This window comes from Phasianus colchicus, chromosome 4 (assembly GCF_987193195.1).
Source record: "Phasianus colchicus chromosome 4, bPhaCol1.hap1.1, whole genome shotgun sequence".
Lineage (NCBI taxonomy): Eukaryota > Metazoa > Chordata > Aves > Galliformes > Phasianidae > Phasianus > Phasianus colchicus.
The window spans coordinates 15,355,679-15,376,500 of NC_143439.1; the positions used below are offsets into that span (position 1 = coordinate 15,355,679).

A 20,822-nucleotide genomic window follows, 5' to 3' on the forward strand; every position below is an offset into this window, starting at 1 on the left:
TCCTGCTGTTCTTACCCCACGTTCTAGATTTATATTGCTTCTCTCTAAAATGTTTCCAGCCACATTCCTTAAGGGATTTTGCCCTTGCACGTCTCCTTTTGGATATGTGCAAAGGCATTTTGTAGAGGTGCTTACCACAGTGGTGAGCACAAATGTTAAGCAACTAAATGCGGTCATTTAGTTAGTGGAGTTTGCAGGATTGTTAATGCACCTGCATGTCTTCTAGTAACACTGCACATTCCTGCCAAATTACTACAAAGCAAGACATCCTGCATATTTGCAACAGTTTTCTTTACAAACTTTGGGCAAAGTCAGAGACAGACAAACAAATGCAAGAAAAAACCTGCAGGGCTCTGACTGCAAATTTTTATAAGATGTTTAAGGGCTTTCCTATCTTTAAAAAAAAAACAAACCTTAAAGTTGTTTCTTGACAAGAAAAAAAAAAAATACCCCACCCACTCATTGGCATCTTCATTCCGTGGAAAAGGGAAAACTATTTCCCTTGTGCCTAAGCAAGCTGGTCTCAAATGAAATGGAAACATTTTAACTTTCTTTAATGGCCTTCTCAATCACAATGCAGCTCAGCAAACAGGCTTTGTAAAAGTAATCTATTAGGATTTTATTTGGCTACTGGAGCGTTGCCTCTTGGGCATTCAAATTCACAAGCCAGTATTTGCAAAATAATGGAAAATAATGACTGTGAAGGAGGAAAATGAAAACCAGTTTCGTGTTCAATAAGTTCAAGTGTCCTGCATCAAATACTATCAGTGACTTCCAGGTGGCCACTACAGGTGACTCCAGCCTAGAAAACGCTGAGGTAAATGTTTCTTGGAAATACTCCTAATCCAAAAGAGCAAACAGTATTAATGTATTAGCAATTACTCTGCCATACATCATGATAAATTAAAGTCAAACCGAGAAGAAAGTGCCAATAATCCACACGCATGCTTTGCTATGATAGTCTCCTAGTAAGGCTTAGCGGCAAGTACAATATGTATTTTTAAAAGAGCTCCACCTGATTTTCCTGCTATGCATAGATTCAGGAATAACTATCATACATGGCTTTCATATATAACACATGTGTCATTTGCCAGTGCTGTGTCATCAGAACTCAGTTCGGCAGAAGGCTCAGGAGAGGGCTCTGCTGGAAGTGCTGGTGTTTGAGGAAGGTCTTCTTCCTTGGTGTCCAACTGCACACTTTCCTGTGACTGACCATCCATGCAGTCCTTTTTGGACAATGGGTGAACCGACACTTTTATTGCAATCTGTTGAGGTGGCTCATGCAGTGATGATGCATCAGAGTCAGCTGTGGGAGAGTCACTGCGCTTCAAAGCATTCGGGATCGTATAGAGCTCATCTGTTTCAGTGGTTTCCTGGCCTTCTGCTGTCTGCCGTACAAAATTCTGTCCTTGCTCCTCCAGACCAACAACCTCCATAATTTCTTCCATTATAGTCCTGCAGTTCATGATGAGAGGTGGCAAAGGCACACTCCGAGCAAGCTCTTCGATATAGCGAGCAAATTCCATGGTCTTGAACTGTGTTACTTTGGCAAGCTCGAGCGTTTTGGCTGAAGTGATAATTGGGATACGTTTTGCAATCTCAAAGGCTTTCTGGAGTTTCTCTGCTCCTTCTGTTCTGAAGAATTCGTTGATTGCTTTCTCTGTTTTCTTCAGGTGACTGCTCATCATACACAACCGCGTAATGTTCAATATCATAACAATGGTGAAAGCTACAAGGCAGACAATCATGTAGTAGATTCCCATATCTCCAGAAGTAAAGACAACCCTCAGAGTCACAGTATTGTTAACACTGCCATACATATTAGATGCAACACACGTGTATTTACCTCTGTCTTCAAAAGACACGCTGGTAATGTTTAGGAGCCCATTGTCAAGAAACCACCATTTTCCTGCTGGAAAGGAGAACACAATAACTTAGAAGCATCTCGTTCACATGATCAGTACAGTTTAAACGTCAGCTTTGTTGAACTGGCCTCAGATTTTGGAAAAGGGAAGTAACGTTGATGAGAAAACAAAGAATTTGCCATCACAAAGGGGTTTCTCCTCCTGAGATCCTAGCTAGGTTATCAAATCGTGGACACTGATTTCAAATATATTATAATTTCATGCCTTAAAAGAGTCTCATAAAAATTAGTCAATACATATGACATCTATGAACATCTTATAGGCAGATAAAAGGATGGCAGCTTATCCCAGAGAGCATCCCAAACACATGCCCCACGTCCTCAAAGAACAATAACAACAAGATTACGAGACAGAAAAACCTACTAAACTCTCCTTGTTTTGTTCCCTGACAGTTCATTTGATTGCATTTTCATTGGGTTATTTTTGGTGTTTTGTTACAGTAACTTATGCAATTCTGATAACGTAAACCTACAAAAATAAGAATTCCAGAGATATTAGACTCAACCATTTTCCACCTCCTTAACACAACCCTAAGCCATTCCTGATAGGCATCTGTTGAAGTCAATGATGGAGTTTCTATTATCTTCCACAGCAAGGGATTTCAGGTGCTCACCTATCCATACTATCAGAAAGTAGTTTTTCCTTATATCTAACTTAGTTTGCTGCAATTTAAGTCTGTTGAAGTAGCTGACCAAAGGCAGCAAATCTGTGATGAAAGGACTAAAATAACACAAAACCCCAATGCAGTGGATATAAATTCACATTGCAAGGGCTGGTGCACATCTTATATCTACATTTATTTTATCTTTTTCATCAAAGTTCTTCTGTTGTTGTTCAAAAGATTCTTCTATTTCTTACCTTATTTCTTTCCAGGAAGAATCTTTGGGCAACTTTGAGACTCAATAGTCCAAAAAAACACCTTTAATACAGAGCAGGAATGGGCTTTTATCATTTTTGTGGGGTTTTTTTCCTAATTAAACATGCACAGAATAAATAAAATCTTTAGTCTAAACCAGAACTTCACATAAAAGAAATCACTCCAATCAGGTAAAGATGGGGAAATTTTGAGTAAAACTGTCTTCAGTGGATGTGTCAACATCTGTAACACTTCCTTCTCCAGTTCTAGGTTAAGATGTACAGTCCTGACTGCTGTGTATTTCTTTGAATTGCAGTGTTGGCAAAGTAGGTCTTTATTCACTGTAAAATGACAAGACATCTTGCTGATGTATTCTGGCTCCAGCTATTACAAATGAGATAACAGCATGAACTGTGATTCAAAGACCCTGGCAGACAATGTAAGCCACATGTGAAAACAATAAATAGAAAAGGTATCATTGCTATTTTTTTTTTATAACAGCTCAACACCTTTTTCAGCCTGACCACACATTATGCATCTTGTGGTAGGCAACATTTCTTACATGAAAAGAACCGTATTCTTAAAGAAGTGCAGTGTTGAAAGTCAAAGATAAAGTTACATTTTCTTATGCCACGTTTGCATTTTCATTGATTTGGACAAAGTTTTTGCTTATCTACCTGAATGCTTGTCTTAGCAGCTACCTCTCTGTGAACTACACTAAGACCAAAAGTTAGATGCCTAGCTAAACAGGAAAACTTCTGTTGGTAAGCCCCAGCAAAACTCTCTGTATGTTCCTATGACTATGCACATATTATATCTGCTTGACTAGGTCAAGCAGCTTCTTTCTCTAGATCTACAGAAAAAAAGAAAAGATAAAATATTGAAATGTAAAATATAATCTATTCTGTAGTATGTTGTTACAGATATGCTGTTGTAGCACTTACAGTTGGGTCAATCATTTCCATAATTCCATAACTCCATAGAGTTGTCCCTCAGTTCAGCTTATTTAGACAAGCTGTCCTGCAATTATTGTGAATTATTAAGAGTTTGAACAAAGCAGTCAGTATAGAAGGATTACATGAACAAAACACCTTCCATCTGCTCCCACTAAATGTTCCCTAAAAGTATAACTACGATTATCCACCAGACCTTCCTTTTTCCTAAGGAAAACAAGCTCATGGGAAATGAAGGTCTCTGGCAAACACAACAGTCTTAGTGCAGCCAGAATGGCTCAAACTTGGCTTGTCCATCTAACTGCTGCCCTGTATGGGAACTGTTGAGTCACAGCCTGAACCACTGATTGATCACCTGAGGACAGGACTGAGTCAGCCCTGGGAGCACAGGTGAAGGCTGTAAACCCCATTTAAGGGCTGACTGCCATTAGGAAGGATCTCTTTCTGGAGATCCCTCTTCTGTGAAGTCTTTCCTGTGAACCTAGATCTCTGGATACAGGTGAGCATTCCTTCCTTGTTTGTTTCTTTTCCCGTTTTCACCACAATAATCTTTCCAGCTGTAACACCAACTATAATGTGCCCCTACATAAACTCTTCCATTGGTTATTCAGGGCATCTCCTGTTTCTCACATGTGTCACTGTACATAGAGATGGGGAAGGCTAGCAGGGAGTTATTTTCTTTGAAACTGTGCCAGTGAACTCTTCCCATATGCCAAGAGAACCTTTCCTTGAGTTGGAAAACAGCTTTTCTGTCTTCTTTGGTGTCAGAGAAGAACAAAGAGGAGAGAATGAATAATAGGATCAAACCTGAAGTCTTCCAATGAAAAGAAGCCTGCCTACAACATAAGCATTTCAGCTTCTTGCTATGTTTTGCTATAAATAACACACTACAAAAAATTGTTTTCTTCTGAGGTGTGTACACAACATTCATAGCTGATATGATTCATATATCTTCCTACAGGAAAATACCAGTATCCAGTTATTAAATTAAGACTTTTAGTTAACCTGCTGAAATCAGAAGTGTCTCAGGACAGACTACATTGCTGAGAATACTAAAATCTTACCTTTATTCTCTTCCTCTTGGAGCAGGCGGCCGTTGGAATTGTACCATCTGTAATGTGGACTAGGACTACCTTGGACATTGCAGTCAATCAAGGCACTACACCCCTCCTTGACTATGATGTGGTCGATGTGGGAGATGACCACAGGCACAGATCCTGTGTTTGTGCCAGTGCGGTTGAAAGTGCTATTAGTCACATCCTCAGCAGTTGTCAGAGCTGCTAGTAAGATGACAAGGCGTATGGTAGGCAGAAAGCACATGGAGTGGTGGCTGTTCAGTATGTTCATTTTCCTTCAGTGCTATACGCAGCTGGCTGGAAACTGGAGTTGGTTCTGTAGGCCCTTGAGGTGAGGAGCTCACAAGAGAGCCTTGTTTTGATCCATGCAATTATTTTTTTTTTAAATATCCTAAAAAAAAAAAAAAAAAAAAAAAAGTATAATGAGATGGCCTGTATAAACAATCCATTAGATGTGCTCCTTTAAAACAGTGACACATCCATTAATGCATTTCACAATCATCAGCTCAATGTCTTGTCTAAATGCTAATGTTATCACAGTCCTTTTTCTTACTGGAAAAGGATGCATACGTTTTCCTGTTGTTCAGAGCACCAGGCGTAGGAGAAAGCTTTTATCACCTAGACACTTAGCAGCAATTTAGCTACAGCAGCAGCTACAATTTTATTCCAAAAGTTCTACAGAATTCCTTTTTTTTTTTTTTTTTTGCATCTGCAAAGTCAACAGGCAAACAAAGGTACAGCACATTAAAGCTGTCACTAACAGTTCAGTGCTGCAGCTCTGTCACGCACAGTCTTACTTGAAATGTGGAACGTGTCAGAAGGAAGAATGGCTCCAGGAAGGGGTTTTTGGAGCTGCTTTTAGAGCCCTTAGCATTCACAATTTTGGCTGAATACAGTAGAGCATACAACAGAACATCTAAAACCATTCACTTTTTGTTTTTCATCAAGTTTTCTGAGATAAAACGTAACATGAAAGAGATGTAAAAGAGGGTATTTAGTAGTTCATAAAGTCATTTTTAGAGCAGATTTGGAAAGAAAAATACTTGCTAGTGACTCGCTTACAGGCAAGGTTGCTTTGAGGTACAAATGAAGCTGGGACTTTTCCCTTCCTTATGTGGCCTTAAGTATTTTGCTTGTTCAGTTTTTGCACACTCTCACAACAGTATTTTTCTTCAACTAATCATCTACAATGAGCCCTTTCTTTAACAATGACTTCAGTTTGTAGACAGAGGAGGGGGAGTTACAAATGTGCTCTCTATTGGCCTTGTTATGCTCCCTGAAAACACAATGGGAATTCGCTACTGACTGATGGCACAATGTTGGCCTCAAGATGAGCACCTCTCAAAATTTCACTCGCAGTCTAAGGGCCACAAAATATGTTAAAATCACATCAGAATAGCTAACCACGTTGGTTTTTACTCACGTTTTTGTAAGGTAAATAACTGAAACTTAATGAACCTTACTAAGGAGGGGAGATCTAGGTTGGATGTCAGAAGGAAATTCTTTCCTATGAGAGTGGTGAGGTGCTGGAACAGCTGCCCAGAGTGGCTGTGGATGCCCCGTGCATCCCTAGAGGTGTTCAAGGCCAGGTTGGATGGGCAGCCTGGGCTGCTGTTAAATGTGGAGGTTGGAGGCCCTGCATGTGGCAGGGGGGTTGGAGATTCATGATCCTTGAAGTCCCTTCCAACCTTGGCCATTCTGTGATTATTAGTTTGAGCAATCTATCTGAAATCTAAACATAGGTCACAGTTAGTATCCAACAAACTTGCCCTAAGTGACCATTTCACTTGCAAAACTGTTTACATTATACTGAAGATTCGTTTGATGTTGTGGTACCTCATCTGCTTGAGCATGGAGAAATGACTGCTGACAAAGTTAGACAAGTTACATATAAACAAGAAAAACTAAAATAAAAGCGTCTTCTTTAGTCAAAAAGAAAACAACATTACTGTCTTTCACTGGTTCTATTTGTCTTAGGCTGTTTTCTTCTCCATTCCCTATTCATTCTAATGCAATGAAGCTGATTTCATACAAATGGATACAGCTGTTACTAAAAGAGCAAATTAGTTTCCTCTATTCTGTAGGATGGATCATTACTGGAAACAAAAAGCTATGTTTGTTTTTGGTTTTTTTTTTTCTTCAGAGAAGCTGCATGAATGGTATGAATGTCTGTCAGAGCTTCAAGTCTGCCCCCATTTTCTCTCAGTTTTCCTAAATCCTGAACATGGAAATATCTGCCTTGATGAGGCAGAATAATTTTTAACCTTACATTTAACACTCAAATCTCATTTGTCCTGTAAAGCCATATGGACAGTCATTCAGAAATCCATTTCCCTCTGTGCAAACTGTGAAGAGTCTAAATTCTAGACATTCTCTACAGATAGGCACAGTGTGTCTAAATCTCTGCCTTGGAAAAAGTCCTTCAAATCTGCTTATTCACTTCAGTAACTATTTACATCTAATTTCTACTATTCCATTAACCTTGGAGCCAGCCATTCTTTATGGTTACACGGATTCAGTCTATAAAATGCTTGTGTACAGTGTTATAGATCTGCATTGCACCATAGAAAAAAGCCAAAAGACATGTCACACTTTCTGGCAAGGGAAGGAGGAACAAAGACTGGCTGGTACAAGACAATGGGAAGGGCAAAGGAACAATATAAACTGCTCAAGCTTTTATTGCTAATTACTGACTGCAGCCTGTTTTTGTTGTATTTGAGCATATTTTCTGATGGCAGAAAAATCCCTAGCAATCCAAGCTGTTGTTTGGTACAGAAAATAATTTGAATCCTAGACAGAAATGAAACATCACCCAGCAGGTGAACAGAAAACATGTAAGGACCCTCAATCTATTGGGAAGCTCAGTTTGGTTGGTGGCCCAGTGAGTCCCTACTGTGTTGGGCTGCTATGGATGGATGTTTTAGAAAGTGTGTGGTGGCAGTAATGGTGTGAGGATTTTGTGTGTTTACCTTTGCTTCAATGTGCTGTGTGTTAAGCACAAACTGCACCTTTGTGTAGTGGTAACAAATTTGACTGGTTAACGTGGTCAAAGGGTCTGAAAATAACAGCTGCTCCCTCCTTCTGGCACAACACAAGTGAATCATATATAGATGCAGTAAAAATTAAGAGACAGAGATGAAATAATTGACATCTACTGTGAGAGATTAATACCTACTTGCTTTACTCTTGGGAATGTACTTTCTCATGTATGTTCCTGGAATGCAGAGTACTATGAAAGCACTTAATACCTTCACAGGTGCATATCTGTGCATATCTTGAAATAAATTTAGTTTGATGGCTGCTATAAGCAATAACCAGGCAGGAATCTTAACACAGAATGTTTGGGAGTGGTGGTTGCTTCTTTCATGTGCCATCCAGGGAAGGGCTATTGATGGTCCTCTGGTTTTATCTGAAGAGTTAGGGAGAAATCTCTCTGAAGAACAGTGTTTTAAGATGCTAGTTTAGACAAATGTTCCTAGGCAACGAAGAATAGGAAATCTTTTCTTTGGTGTGCATCCTACGCACTGTTAGTGGATAACAAAAAAAAATATGGAAGAAATGAAAGGTTTTCTCAGCTCCACCTAACAAGAGAAAGTTAAAGGGTAGCCATTTAGGTAGCTATCCATCCTGGACCCTCTGCTAAGCTGCTGTGCAGGACCAAAAACGTTGTAGTCAGGTTTGGAAAGCAGGAAGGAGAATTGGAAACAGTGGAAAATGTGCTGACAGCTGACTGTGGTGCAAAGGGAGATGTCCTGAGAGGTTTCCGTCCTGCTTTTGCCTTACACGCAGTAGCAGCTGAGGATGGTTAAGGAAAGCAACTCTGGGAGTCAGCTGCTTTCTTAAACATAAATGATGCAATGGGTTATGATTCAATTACACAACTAAAAGGCAAGTTAAGAGTATTGAAACAGGACTGGTAGTGATGTCAGCCCGCTTCTACCAAAGACACATGAGAATCCAGGGTGTGGGAGAAGTGGGCACAGTGCTAATCTCTCTGGTTCTTGGCCATGACAGGTTTTAGTGAGCTGTGGCCCATAATGAAAACTATGAAGGCTGCCAAATTCATAACCTTTTAATTTCACTCTTAGTCAGAGAACAGCTAGATTGCTTAGACTAAAACAAAGACTCCTGCAAGAACTCCTTAAGACTGAGAGTAATACAGGATGCTTGTGAAGGGAGACATTATAATATAGGGTATTGCTTTGAATGAACAAACTCAATCTCTGGGAGCACTTTTGCCACAGAATGGGAGTTAATATAAAGTTACGTTTCTGGACATGGAAAGAATGGATGCATTCTTTTTATTGTCATGAGCTATCTGAAAAACTAAAAGTTTATAGTAAGTTTAATACAGTTACATACACTTATTTTTCCTTCTTTTTTTAATTTTTTTTAAATTTTTTTAAACTATGGTGCATGAAAAGGAAAAGCAACATCCCTAGCTACCCTGAACTACTTCTTCCACCCAAAGCTAATTAGGGACAGCCTACCTCTAAGATGATATAAGAGGAATGTCCAAATTCTCCACCATCATCTAACACAAAGATATCTTCCCCTGGCATAGTGTATCTGTAGCAACATTCACTACTGCAAGATGGTTGCTGGGAGTCCTTACATAAAATTATTTTGTTTCTTTCTTTCCACATGGTATAAAATGAAAATCTGAAAGTAACAGTGCTGCTCATAGGATTAACTTCCAAGAAAAACAGCACGAGATGAGCTATGTGAGGGAACTGCAACAGGCTTTTAAGTGACAGGACAGCTGTCTCTGTGGTGCTATCTCTGCCTTTTTATCTGGAGAAGTTCCCTGGAATAGGCTTGAGAGCAAGCACAGCCGCAGGCTGATGGTATTAGTCCTGACTGTGAAATGGACCAAAACTGAGATTAGAACTTCTCTGTCCAAAACCACTGATGGTCTTAATAGAAGACACTTTCAGCTCAGACTGGCTGGAAACACAAATGACTCAGAGAAATGTTCTGACTGACCGTTTACTTTTTCACATCCCAGATGACTTTGCTTCCCAGTATTACTGCTGCCAAGAAAAAGTGCTGTGAGTGAGGTGCTACATTTATAAGCACTGCATTTGTGCAGAATGACACAATGACAGCAAAAAGAAGAGAAGTCAGTGATGCATACCTTTTCCTGGCTTGCTTGCTCCTGTGAGACTTGCCTGTTCTTGTACTTGGAATAATGGTGTAATCCTATTAACTGTGAAGTTATTCAATTGAGAAGTGAAGCACAAGAAGTCAGTTCAAATGCAGGAATTATAGTCCTACAACTTTAACATCTCAATGCCGTCTTGCTTAGCTTTTAAGTGACCAAGAAAATGAAATGATTTTAGCTTTATAAATAACAATCAAAGATGATGCTACAGAACAAAATTAATGCTAATTACTTTTTTTTAACTACTTATTACATTTCCTCTTCAGGCCAATCCATCTCTTAGTTGCCATGGGCAATGCCTTTTCAAAGTGGGCAACAGTAAAAGTTAACAGGTGTCACTGGAACAGGAATGCAAATGAAGGAACACTGTTTCATCATAATGACACACAAACTGGAAAGTTCATTGCCAGTTCCTAGGAGAGTGAAAACTACCTAATGAAATGATTAAGCTATTAGGGTCCAGGTAGCAAATGAAGAGAAATACAATTCACATCTTGCAGCAACTTCCGGATTTGTATCTCTAGTCATTTGCTCGTCAATAAAATACTGCAGCATGGTTCTGAAAAAGCTGCTTTTCATTCTTTCTGGGAGGATTTCAATCCTTCCTAACTTCACTGTCTTCCACTTCCCTGGCTACTATGTCAAACAGATGACACGCTGGCAGCGTGGTTGAAGAGCTTCCTTCTGCCCATCTAGACTGCAGCTTTCAGCTGGGCAGCAACTCCCAACTAGGTGTGTTTCAGTCTCTTTGGCTGCGTGCAGCTGCCTGGGAAGCTTTCAGAAACTTCTTGTCAAGGCTTTGTGATGCTGCCCTGGCCGTACTGGCAATGCCACTTGGCGTCACACTTGCTGCCTTCAGGCACACGACGTGAGGGTATGGGGACCCAGACCAAGGCTCCTCTCACAGGACACAAGCTGCTACAACAGAAATTATGGCTATCTGTGTAGAAAGTTTAAACTGAGAGCTCAGTCAAGGCCCAGAATGGGGCAGTATGCAGTGCTGACTCAAGTGATGGCAAATAATTGTATGCATTTTTAACATATTGGCTAAACACAGTCCTGTGAACAGCAATAAATATGCACCTAGCATTGTGTTTTGATACAGGAGTTTGAGAATGGGTTTCAAGACTGCTGAAAAAAAATCAACAACTTATGTTCGTGACTCCATTTTCAGTCAATATAAACACATCACCTGCAGATTTTCAGATGGAACGTATGGATTTGCAATCAGACATTCAACTCTGAAGTGTGATCGTGTCTTTACCAGACTTCTATAAGCCCTCTCCTAACAGAGAGACATACCCCTCGTTTCACAGTCACACCTTACTCATGGTGTTGTCTGAAAAGCGCATTCATTGCCTGGTGTGCAAAAAGTCAATCACCACACACTCAGGAGAGACACTGCTTATTTATTTCGGGGTTGTGGAAGCCTGAGTGCTCAGTAGTTTCCCACAGATCACGCACCGTAAATTAATTGCAGCAAGAAAGCAATAAGCAATGTGGTTACCCCATGTTCTATATTTGTGATAAAAAAATATCCTATAAACATTTCCTACATGGCAAATCCAGACTCCTGGGGCAGGGAAGGAAGGATATGTCATTCTATTCAGTGATGGTAAAAATATCCTCCAGATTATGACTTTACAAGCCTGTAAATATTTTAAAAGCCTTATTGCAAATAAGTATTTTTACCGTAAAGCTCTCCTCATTATCATTCCTCTTTGTTCTACTTCATGCCTGGGTATTGCAAAACTAGCCAGCATATGAAATCCCAGAGAATTTAAACCCTCCTCACTCTAAACACTTGAATGGTTCCATTGATTTGGCCATGTTTTTAAGTGATCTGGTGCCTGTTCCCCTCACTCCAACAAATGCTCAAAGACCCTAATCCATTAACCTAAAAATGAACAGATGGAGGCTGTTGTTAGGTAATTACTGAGAGATTATTTAAAAGTACTTCAAGAATGCCAAACCTCTGAAAAGTTCCCTTCTGATGTTGCAGTTCCTGTAATCCCAGCATCTCTGCTGTTTCAAATCTTTTAAGAAATACACCGAATTAAAACAAAACAAAACTGTTGAGGCAACTTGGACATATAACTTTTCATTAGATAAGATGCAGTATATGTGCACATTTTTATATAGAATGAGCAATTGTTTTCTCTTGGAGGTATTTTAATGACTGCAGTAAAAACAGTTTTATATTTAGTGGAGAAGCTTGCTGTTTTTAAATCAACACACGTACTGCAATCGAAATGTCTTTCTACTGAGCTGTGGGCTACCTGGATCCTAAAGCAGATAGAATGCTATCAGTAGCAGAAACTTGTTAAAGCCCAGCTCATATTTGATCAGGTATGAGCTCTTGTCAGGATTTTCCAAGTAAATGCTTCTTTCATGATGATGATTTAGATTTACTTAGCATTTGTATTTATTTGGAGGCTGTAAAAATTCCTACTCAACCTTGTTTTGTGTACAAAGCTATTATTCCAGAAACACCTGTACAACTTTAAGAGGCTCAACTCCCTGCAAGCTTTCAGCATAGCTGCTGTTTTACTGTTGGCAATAAACACAGATGGTTCATTGCCTAGAAGTTCCCTTTATTGAGAAAGAAGGAACAAAGAAGATGCAGAGATCTGTCCCACGCTTCAACATGCATCTGCACACTGTCTGGCCTCACCGAGCTTTGGGTTATCTTCCCTTTTCTTTACTCACCTCTTCTATTTATACCAGCACATCACAGGTATTATTGTACTAACAGCTTAAGTAACCAACTGTCAGCTAAAACAACAGATCTCATATGCTCTTGGGATGGCTTATCTATTCTTAGTGCTAGGAACACAGCAATGTGGAATGGGGTCCGACTCATTTCCATTTGCTTTCTCTTCAACTGAGCTGTTTGGCAAAGCTGACCATTCCTTAGATAGGTCTGCTTGTTTTCTTTTTCCAAATGATGAATTAAAAAATCTAAATGTAGGGAATTTAGCCCTTTGCAGGGCTCAAGACTTCTCTACTTCTTAAATTCTAAATTTCGCATGTGCTTTGAGTAAGTGTTTCCAATTCACTGCATACAGTTTGCATTAGAAACAGTATTTTAACAAAAGGCTCCCATTTATAAAACAGAATAAAAAATAGGAATAAAACAGAGTAGAGTATGACTAATTCATCTGTGTCCTCATCGAACTGCAAGATGTATATATTTACCCATTTTTAATGACTGGCCTAAGCATGTACTGGCTTCTGGGATTCAGTGCAAAGAGGTTACATGTGGATGCTGTGATTAAGACAGGATTAAACTTGTAAAGGGGGAATTTAAACGAATCTAGCCAGTCATAGCCGATTGCAATATTAAAGGATCACTTCAGATTAAAAATGCTGCGCCTATTTCCTCCACCAGTATCAGAAAGGAACAGCAAATGGTATTCAAAGGAGTTTGCCTTACACAAGACGGAAACTTGAGCCTTGCTCGTACACAAATGTGATCAATTTAGGACTACGGGGAATGGCTTCAAGCTGCACCAGGGGAGATTTAGGCTGGACGTTAGGAAATACTACTTCTCTGAAAGAGTGGTCAGGCACTGGAATGGGCTGCCCAGAGAGGTGGTGGAGTCACTGACCCTGGAGGTGTTCAAGGAACGTTTGGATGTTGTGTTGAGGGACATGGTTTAGTGAGAACTGTTGGTGATGGGTGGATGGTTGGACTGGATGATCTTGTAGGTCTCTTCCAACCTTGGTGTTTCTGTGATTCTGTGATTCAATACAACTCTCTCCTAGTGTGTCTTCATATGGCCACTGCTGTGAAATAATCTAGGTAGAATTCATCAAGAGTTTACTGAAGAACCTCTGTAGCTTCTCTGCTATTTCATCTGCTCTGGACTAAAAAAATATAACATCAAAATAACAGAAATTTCTAAGCATCTTTTGTCAAGCTGATCACAATTAGATAATGTACAGAACAGCTAATGTAGCAACATCATTCAGAAATGAGTTTATAAATATAAGCCTTACAGAGCTATCTGCTATATCACAGCACTGCCACCAGCCACAGGCAAAACCTACTGAAAAAAAAAACCTGCAGCAGTGCTGGTAGGACTGTGTGCCATGCATTGTGTGTGCATGAGTGGGGACTGCACGCACAGCAGTGTGGTTGCAATGCAGTACAGATGCCCTGTCCCTGTGCGACTTAAAAACATCAGCAGGAATCATTTGTGGCTACAAAACATGGCAGAATGTGTTAATTAAATGTTAAGCCTGCCGAGAAAGGCTGTTCTTAATGTAATCCCTCCACGTGTTGCGGTCTCCTTCCAAAGTAGGAGAATTATGTGCCTGTACAGAGCTCCCGATTTCTGATAAGCACTGCTCCTGTTAATGACTCTGAAGTGAGACAGTCCTCTGTCTGATGTTGTGTTAGCTAAGTAAAAATCACAACGTCTCTTTGAATTGCTCCATCCTGCACCTATACAAACATGCACAAGTTTTGTCTGCCTCTTACCTCTTTCCTGGTAGACAGAAGATCTGACGCTCTAAAATGCCGTTATGATTTATTTTAATCACAGTAACTGGGGAAAAAATAACAGCACACCCACTGTCTTGGAAATGATGTTTCTGAGGTGGGTCTGTACGTGGATGAAGAATGCCACTGCTTCAGTCAGCACAACTAAATAACAAAATTAAGGCTACACAGAGGGCTTTGCAAAGGTGCACAGCTGCAAGGCCAGGCAGAACTGCAGGTAGGAAATATCCCAGGAAGCACTAAGGTGGTACACCACAGCCTTCTGGTGACACGTTAACACATCTGTGTTAGCTAGAGGCTTTCACAATGGGAAACTTGCCTGTGCTGGACTAATACCGAATATTAAGGTGGAAAGCTGCTTCTTGATGGATTGTCTGCTGTCTGTCCAGACTTTCAGCTTCAAATTCTTCATAAGAAATGGCACGTATACAGTGTGCACTCATGCTGCCTGAATTGTGCTCCTAACTGACGGACATTGGCACACTGCAGTCTGAACTAGAAGCCTTTCCACTACAAAAGGATCCCGACTGCACCAAGCACAAGTACCCTAATGGTGCTGCTGCTAACCGAACACACTAAGCCAGACAAAAGACACTGCCATACAAACCACCTCCGCTGAAAGGAGATCTGCCAGATTTTGTCCTACTGCAGCAAAGAGAGAAACTGCTCCATAAAGCATCGATTCCAAACATCTCAACTGCTCCACTCTTCCCCTGTAAACTCCTCTGTGTTTCTCACTGTGAGCTAACCTCGCTGTTCTTCAGCCAAACCAAATGAAGTCGCATGTGGCATTTGGCACTGCCTACCCCGCAGGTACTTCTGTTTCTGGAGCAGGGAAGCTTCACGCCGGCAGCTCTCAGAGGACAGCTGGGAAGCACGCTTTCCTACCGGGCGCCCAGATAAACGCACCGGACGATCGGCTGCTCAGCAGCGCTGCGCTCTGATCTCTAAGCCCGCTCTTCTGGCGCTGCTCGACTTTGGCTACTTCTGCCAGGCTGCAGTTCCTGCAGGGCACTTTGGAAATTGACTTCTATCTCATGAGGCTGTGAAATAAAAAGGTAATTACGGAGAAAAAGCAGGGGGTCACCTTTATTTTAAATGTAAGGCAACACAACTTCAGCTCTCTGAAGAGGCCAGCTCCATAGAAAAGATCCCCGTGCGGATTTCCTAACGCCCTTTCTTTCTCTGCCCGGAGCGCGCATCGACCCACCGGGAGCAGCGGGAAGGCAGAAGCCCCAGGTATTCCTGCGTAAAGCCGCGCGTCCTCCTGAAAGCCCCGGTCCCGCTGCGAATCCATCCCTTCAACTTTCACGCTCCGTCCGGCATTACTTCCCGAGCAGCCGTCCAGCGCGGCACCTCCCGCTCCCCGCGGCGTCTCCCTTCCCCAGCGCCGCGGCCGCCTTCCCGCACTCCCCCGCAGCGGCTCCCCTCGCCGAGGCGCAGAGGGCCGTGCAGGTGCCGGAGCCGCCCGCCGAGCCGCCCCCCCCGCCGAAGCGCCGCTCCCGCTCACCTGCCCGCCGGCCGCCCCGCGGCAGCGCCCGCCGCCGTGCCCCTCAGCGCGCCCCGCGCAGCACCATGCCGGGCCCGGGGCGCGCCGCGCGGGCGGGCGGGCGGAGCGCGGCGCTGCCGCAGTCCGCGGTCACGGGGCGCCGTGCCGCAGCGCCGTCCTCCGCACCGCCGCTCCTCCGCCGGCTCCGGCAGGGGAAAGTAGGTCAGGGCGGCACTGAGCATGCTCGGGGCCGGGCCGGGGGGCGGCTCCGGTGCCCGCTGGGGGCGCGGAGGGTGGCTGTCGGCGCATCGCTGCCGGGGAGGGCTGCGGAGGAAGGACTGCAAGGCGGGGGAAGAGCAACCTGTTCGGTACTCCTGTAAGGCGGAACGCCGTGCTCGGGGAAACGGCGCGCGTGGGTTCCGCTCGGGGCTACGGGACTCCATTCCTAACGGGATTATGGCACCTGTCTCCGGCTGAAGTCCAGTCCGAGAAGGTCCCAGGCTGCGGGTGGCCGACGGCTGGCTCCGTACGTATCCGAGAGAGGGTAAAGCTGGCCCTTAGCTTGAAGTGGTTGTCACCGCCTGGATGTGCGCGTCGCTACCCGGGAGCCAGCAGCAGGAGGCCGGCCGGGACCAGCCGTGCGCCGCTACTGTCCTCCCATCCCTGTGCTGTACCACCTCCTTGACCTTGGAGGGCTGAGCATCAAAGCCAGCGGGATAAGCTGCGTGAGGTTGTTCCCACCTGCTTGTAATCCTCCTACAGCCCTGTCTGGCCCCCGCTCTTGATATCCTCTTCGGATTGCTTCCAGGGCGGTAGTAACGGAAGCTCCTCTGCTCCTCCAAAGGCTAATCGGATCGCAGAACGTTTGCTGGAACTGCTGGAAAACCTGAGTTAGGGCTGCATCTCCGTGGGGCAGGGTGTATGTGGGATGCACATTGAGGCAAGTCTCAAGCCCGCATAAGAAAAAGTGGAGGAGGAAAGTGGTCCAGAAAACATGGGGAAGGCTGACTAAAGGAAGCTGGACTCGTTGTACGTGGACCCACCAGCACCTGGACTAGAAGGAGAGCAGTTTTGCTGGGGTTTTTGTATTCCTTTCCACATCTGGCTGTGAGCCCACCACTGCTCTGTGCCCCTTCCTGGGAAATCACCATCTTCCACTCTTCACATGGTCCCCATGCCTGTCCCATCAGTCCCTGTAGCTCTTCTGTGAGTAACTCGAAATGCAGATGTGGACTACAGTGCAAAGTCTCCTATTGGTCTTTGTGGTTTATAGCAGGTAGGCAGCAAGGATTTAAACCACCACAGTGGTTAAAAGCAGTGGTGCATGCTGATATCATGCAATTCCTTCAATTTGGTGCTTCCTATGCATTTTACCTTTCTTCTCTCCCCTACTCCCACTCACGCAGCCAACACATAGCAGCCCCAAGGAAGTTTGCTGAGCTTTGGAGGAGAACTACCTTTTCCTGCAGCCATGGTGCAGGAAACTGATCGCTGTGAGAAAGGGCCCTCCTACAGGTCAGGCTGTCTTCCCCAGGCTCTGAAAGGTCCAATCCAGCCCATGCTGCCAGTGTTAGATACATTCACCTGGTATGTCCTTTGTGTCTCAAACACTGCGAGGTTGGTGTGATTTCTGAACTGACTGTGCACCCTACTGGCTAAGTTTGATGTCTTTTGTGTATAGGAAGTTCTAACTGAAGGCCCTCCTTGGAGGAGAGAGGGAAGCCAACTTTGGCTCTGAAATCCCAGTCTGACCAGGGAGTGTGCAGACTTCTGGAAATGTTTCAGTATTGGCTTGTCCCAGTGCTTGCTCTTCTATCTGGTTCACTATGCAAAGCACCACAACCCCAGATAGTAGCATACCTGATGTCACCACAGACACTGGGATATTGTACTTCCGCAGCTCTTTGTCATTGGCAGCTTTTGCACTTTTGCCATCTGGGCTCTAATACAGGGAGCCAATGGACACTGGAAAAACCCATCCTATGAGCATATCCAGGCAGTCTCTCTTTGGGACAGCACCAGAATCCAGCCAGGGTAACCATCAGCCACACCTGTGGCATTGCTCTCTGGCTTAGGGACTGGATCCGGCTGAAGAGTTGAGATGCTGTTGCCTAGAAGGGCACATATGGGATGCCTGAGGCTAAGGATTTCATCAAAAGGCTTGGCAAAAATGGTCTCTGGGATGTTTGCGAGGCTCAAAACCAGGATCCAGCCAAGCACTGTCATCAGTGCTGAGTGCATGACCTCATCTACTGCCAGTGTTCACCTGGGAGCAGTCCAGGCATTCTGGGCATGCAGGGGCACTGGGGACAGGAGGAGAAGGAGAGAGGCCCCTGTCCTACATAGGGCAGCACTATATCTCCTCTCACAGGTGGCCCTGTTGAAGCCCCTCTGCTGCCAGCACCTTTCCACGTGAACTCCATGCACAGAGATGCTCCTTGTGGTAACTGATGGGAGTGAGCTTACTTTTTACCAGACCTTTTGGAAATACCTCGCTCTGAACCATGTCCCAGAGTGTTGAGGCTTAACCATTGGTTGTGTTTTGTTCTTGTTCCTCCTCTCTGCCTTCAAAATAAGTTAAAAATGATTAGGTGTCAAACTTTTGGTCTTACAGTGGCTTTTATTTGTACCTCATAAGATCAGGCAGCGGTAACTGTTTCTCTGCTGACATTCTGTATTTGTTACCTTCCAGTTTTGTTGGTTTTGCCCTTGTCTTCTACAAAGGTAAGGATGGGAATGACCAATTATATTTTATTCCTCTCTCTGTCTTAACCTGTAAGATCACAGAAATACCTTGGTTTAGTACCTCAGAGGAGGAAGAATTCTTGCTAAGGCAGACTTTGTCTGCAGTGATCCGTTTTCATCACTCATTTCTGAGGGAAGCTCCTTCCTGAGCTATGATGTAGACACATCCACAGGTAAAACAAAAGCATGGATTATGTGGGCACTGTAAGAGAACCTTACAAAGATTGTATGCAAAAGGTTCTGTGTGTGTGTGTATTTGTGTTGAAGGTATTACTGCTCAGGTGCCTTGATGATGTGTGCAGCAGAAAGTCTAGCAGTGCTTAAAAGACCTTGCCATGAGTAAGTTGGGGCAGATGAAATCACATTATGGACAAAAGATATATGGTTCCTCCCTTTTCTGTGTCTCCTTGCCCTCCTACCCCCCACCTTCTGTGCTCCCAGTTTCCTATATGTTTCCGTTTAGTTACTAAAAACTAGATGCAGGGCATTGCTTCAGAGGACACTGATGAGATGAAATCTAGGCTGGAAATCAAGAGTCACTGACCTAGAGATGGAATGATCTCAGTACTCTGCTGATGCTTAAGAGAGCTTTTGTGTTCAAAGACAAATATAGGATGACAGGCAGTTTATTGGGGGCCCCGGATAAGCCCAAGGCCTAGGGGTCAAAGCAGTTGGTTTACAGTTACCTTAATAATGTCAGATGCCTCTCACTTCTTAATTCTTTTCCTTTCTATACCAAATGATCTTACTTATTTCAAGTTTCTATTGCACGAAACAATGATCATTTCTCTCATCACTTTTGATGAGCTCAGCTGTTCCTAAGCTCTCAAGCTGAATAAGCTGAGAGAGGGCAATAAAAAACAAATCTGCACCTCTAATTAGCTTTTGAAAAAGCGGTGTTTACCATTCACTGCATGAACTGACTGTCAGACGTTATACCACCATGGAAACACTCTACAGCTGCATGTTATGAATGTAAAATAATACAAGGCACAGAGGTTTGGTGTTTTTTTTTTTTTTTTTAAGTAGAGCCAATGCTTTCAGAAGCAAGGTGAATCAGTAGGTACGATTCTTCAATAAAGTAGCTATTGCGTGGGGGAAACTTTAAGAATATAATGTGATCATGTACAATACGTAAATTAGTATGTAGACACCAAAATAAGATGATGAACTATTATGGATTTTATAAAATTAATTATAAAAACCCTTGAAACTCTTTCCACTAACATAGTGTGAAACTATGATCTTTAGCGACATTGCCCTTACCAGAGGAAGCTGTGTATATTGTTTGTGGTCATATTACCAACTGCAAGGTACTGTTTGTCAGTAGGAATGAGAATTCTTTTTTTCTACCTGCTCTGCAGTTGGATGGCACTGCTAAACTGCACTGCTGCAATAAATGCAGAATTTATGCTGACATAAATTTATGTTGAGGGAGATGGCAAAGGTGATAGCCAAGCCACTTTCCATCATCTGTCAGCATTCCTGATCAATCTGAGAGGTCCCCAAATGATGGGAGGCTTGCCACTGTGATTCCCATCTACAGGAAAGGTCGTAAGGAGGATCTGGGGAACTACAGGTCTGTCAGCCTGACCTCAGTGCCAGGGTAGGTTATGGAGGGAGATCACACGACATGTGCAGGACAACTCGGGATCAGGTCCAACCAGAATGGCTTCATGAAGGGCAGGTCCTTCTTGATCAGCCTGATATCCTTCTGTGATCGGGTCACATGCCTGGTGGATGAGGGAAAGGCTGTTGATGTGGTCTGCCTAGGTTTCAGCAAAGCCTTTGACGCTGTCTCCAAAAGCATCCTCCTGCAGAAGCTGGCAGCCCATGGCTTGGACAGGTACACTCTTGGCTGGGTAAGGAGCTGGCTGGAGGGCTGGGCTCAGAGAGTGGTGGTGAATGGAGTTAAATCCAGCTGGCAACCGGTCACGAGTGGTGCTCCACAGAGGTCGGTGCTGGGGCCTGTTCTGTCAGTATCTCTATTGATGACCTGGATGAGGGCATTGAATGCAACCTCAGTAAGTCTGCAGATGACACCAAGCTGGCAGGAAGTGTTGATCTGCCTGCGGGTAGCGAGGCCCTACAGAGAAATCTGGACAGG

General features: G+C 43.4%; 1 protein-coding gene across 6 annotated transcripts; it reads right to left on the reverse strand.

The window, feature by feature from the left end:
• Positions 1-433: 433 nt before the first annotated feature.
• On the reverse strand, positions 434-10,959 carry MFAP3L (microfibril associated protein 3 like). 6 transcript variants are annotated; one of them, XM_090138729.1, is made up of 4 exons: positions 10,207-10,948; positions 9,948-10,019; positions 4,799-5,201; positions 435-1,912 (listed from the first exon to the last, which is right to left on the reverse strand). In XM_090138729.1, the coding sequence occupies exons 3-4, from the start codon at positions 5,079-5,081 to the stop codon at positions 1,053-1,055; spliced, it is 1,143 nt and encodes a 380-aa protein (XP_089994855.1). In that variant the 5' UTR covers positions 5,082-5,201; positions 9,948-10,019; positions 10,207-10,948; the 3' UTR covers positions 435-1,052. The 6 variants fall into 6 exon arrangements, with proteins under 6 accessions (XP_031444638.1, XP_089994855.1, XP_089994853.1 ...); XM_090138727.1 differs by having other exon boundaries at positions 9,948-10,118; XM_090138730.1 differs by having other exon boundaries at positions 10,228-10,326.
• Between the last annotated feature and the right edge of the window lie 9,863 nt (positions 10,960-20,822).

Excerpts from the sequence above, each read along its gene's own strand:
- MFAP3L (XM_090138729.1), bottom strand. The coding sequence starts at position 5,081 with ATGAACATACTGAACAGCCACCACTCCATGTGCTTTCTGCCTACCATA. Across the intron at positions 1,913-4,798 it reads CCAAGAGGAAGAGAATAAAG|CAGGAAAATGGTGGTTTCTT; the intron begins GTAAGATTTTAG and ends TCTCCTTTCCAG.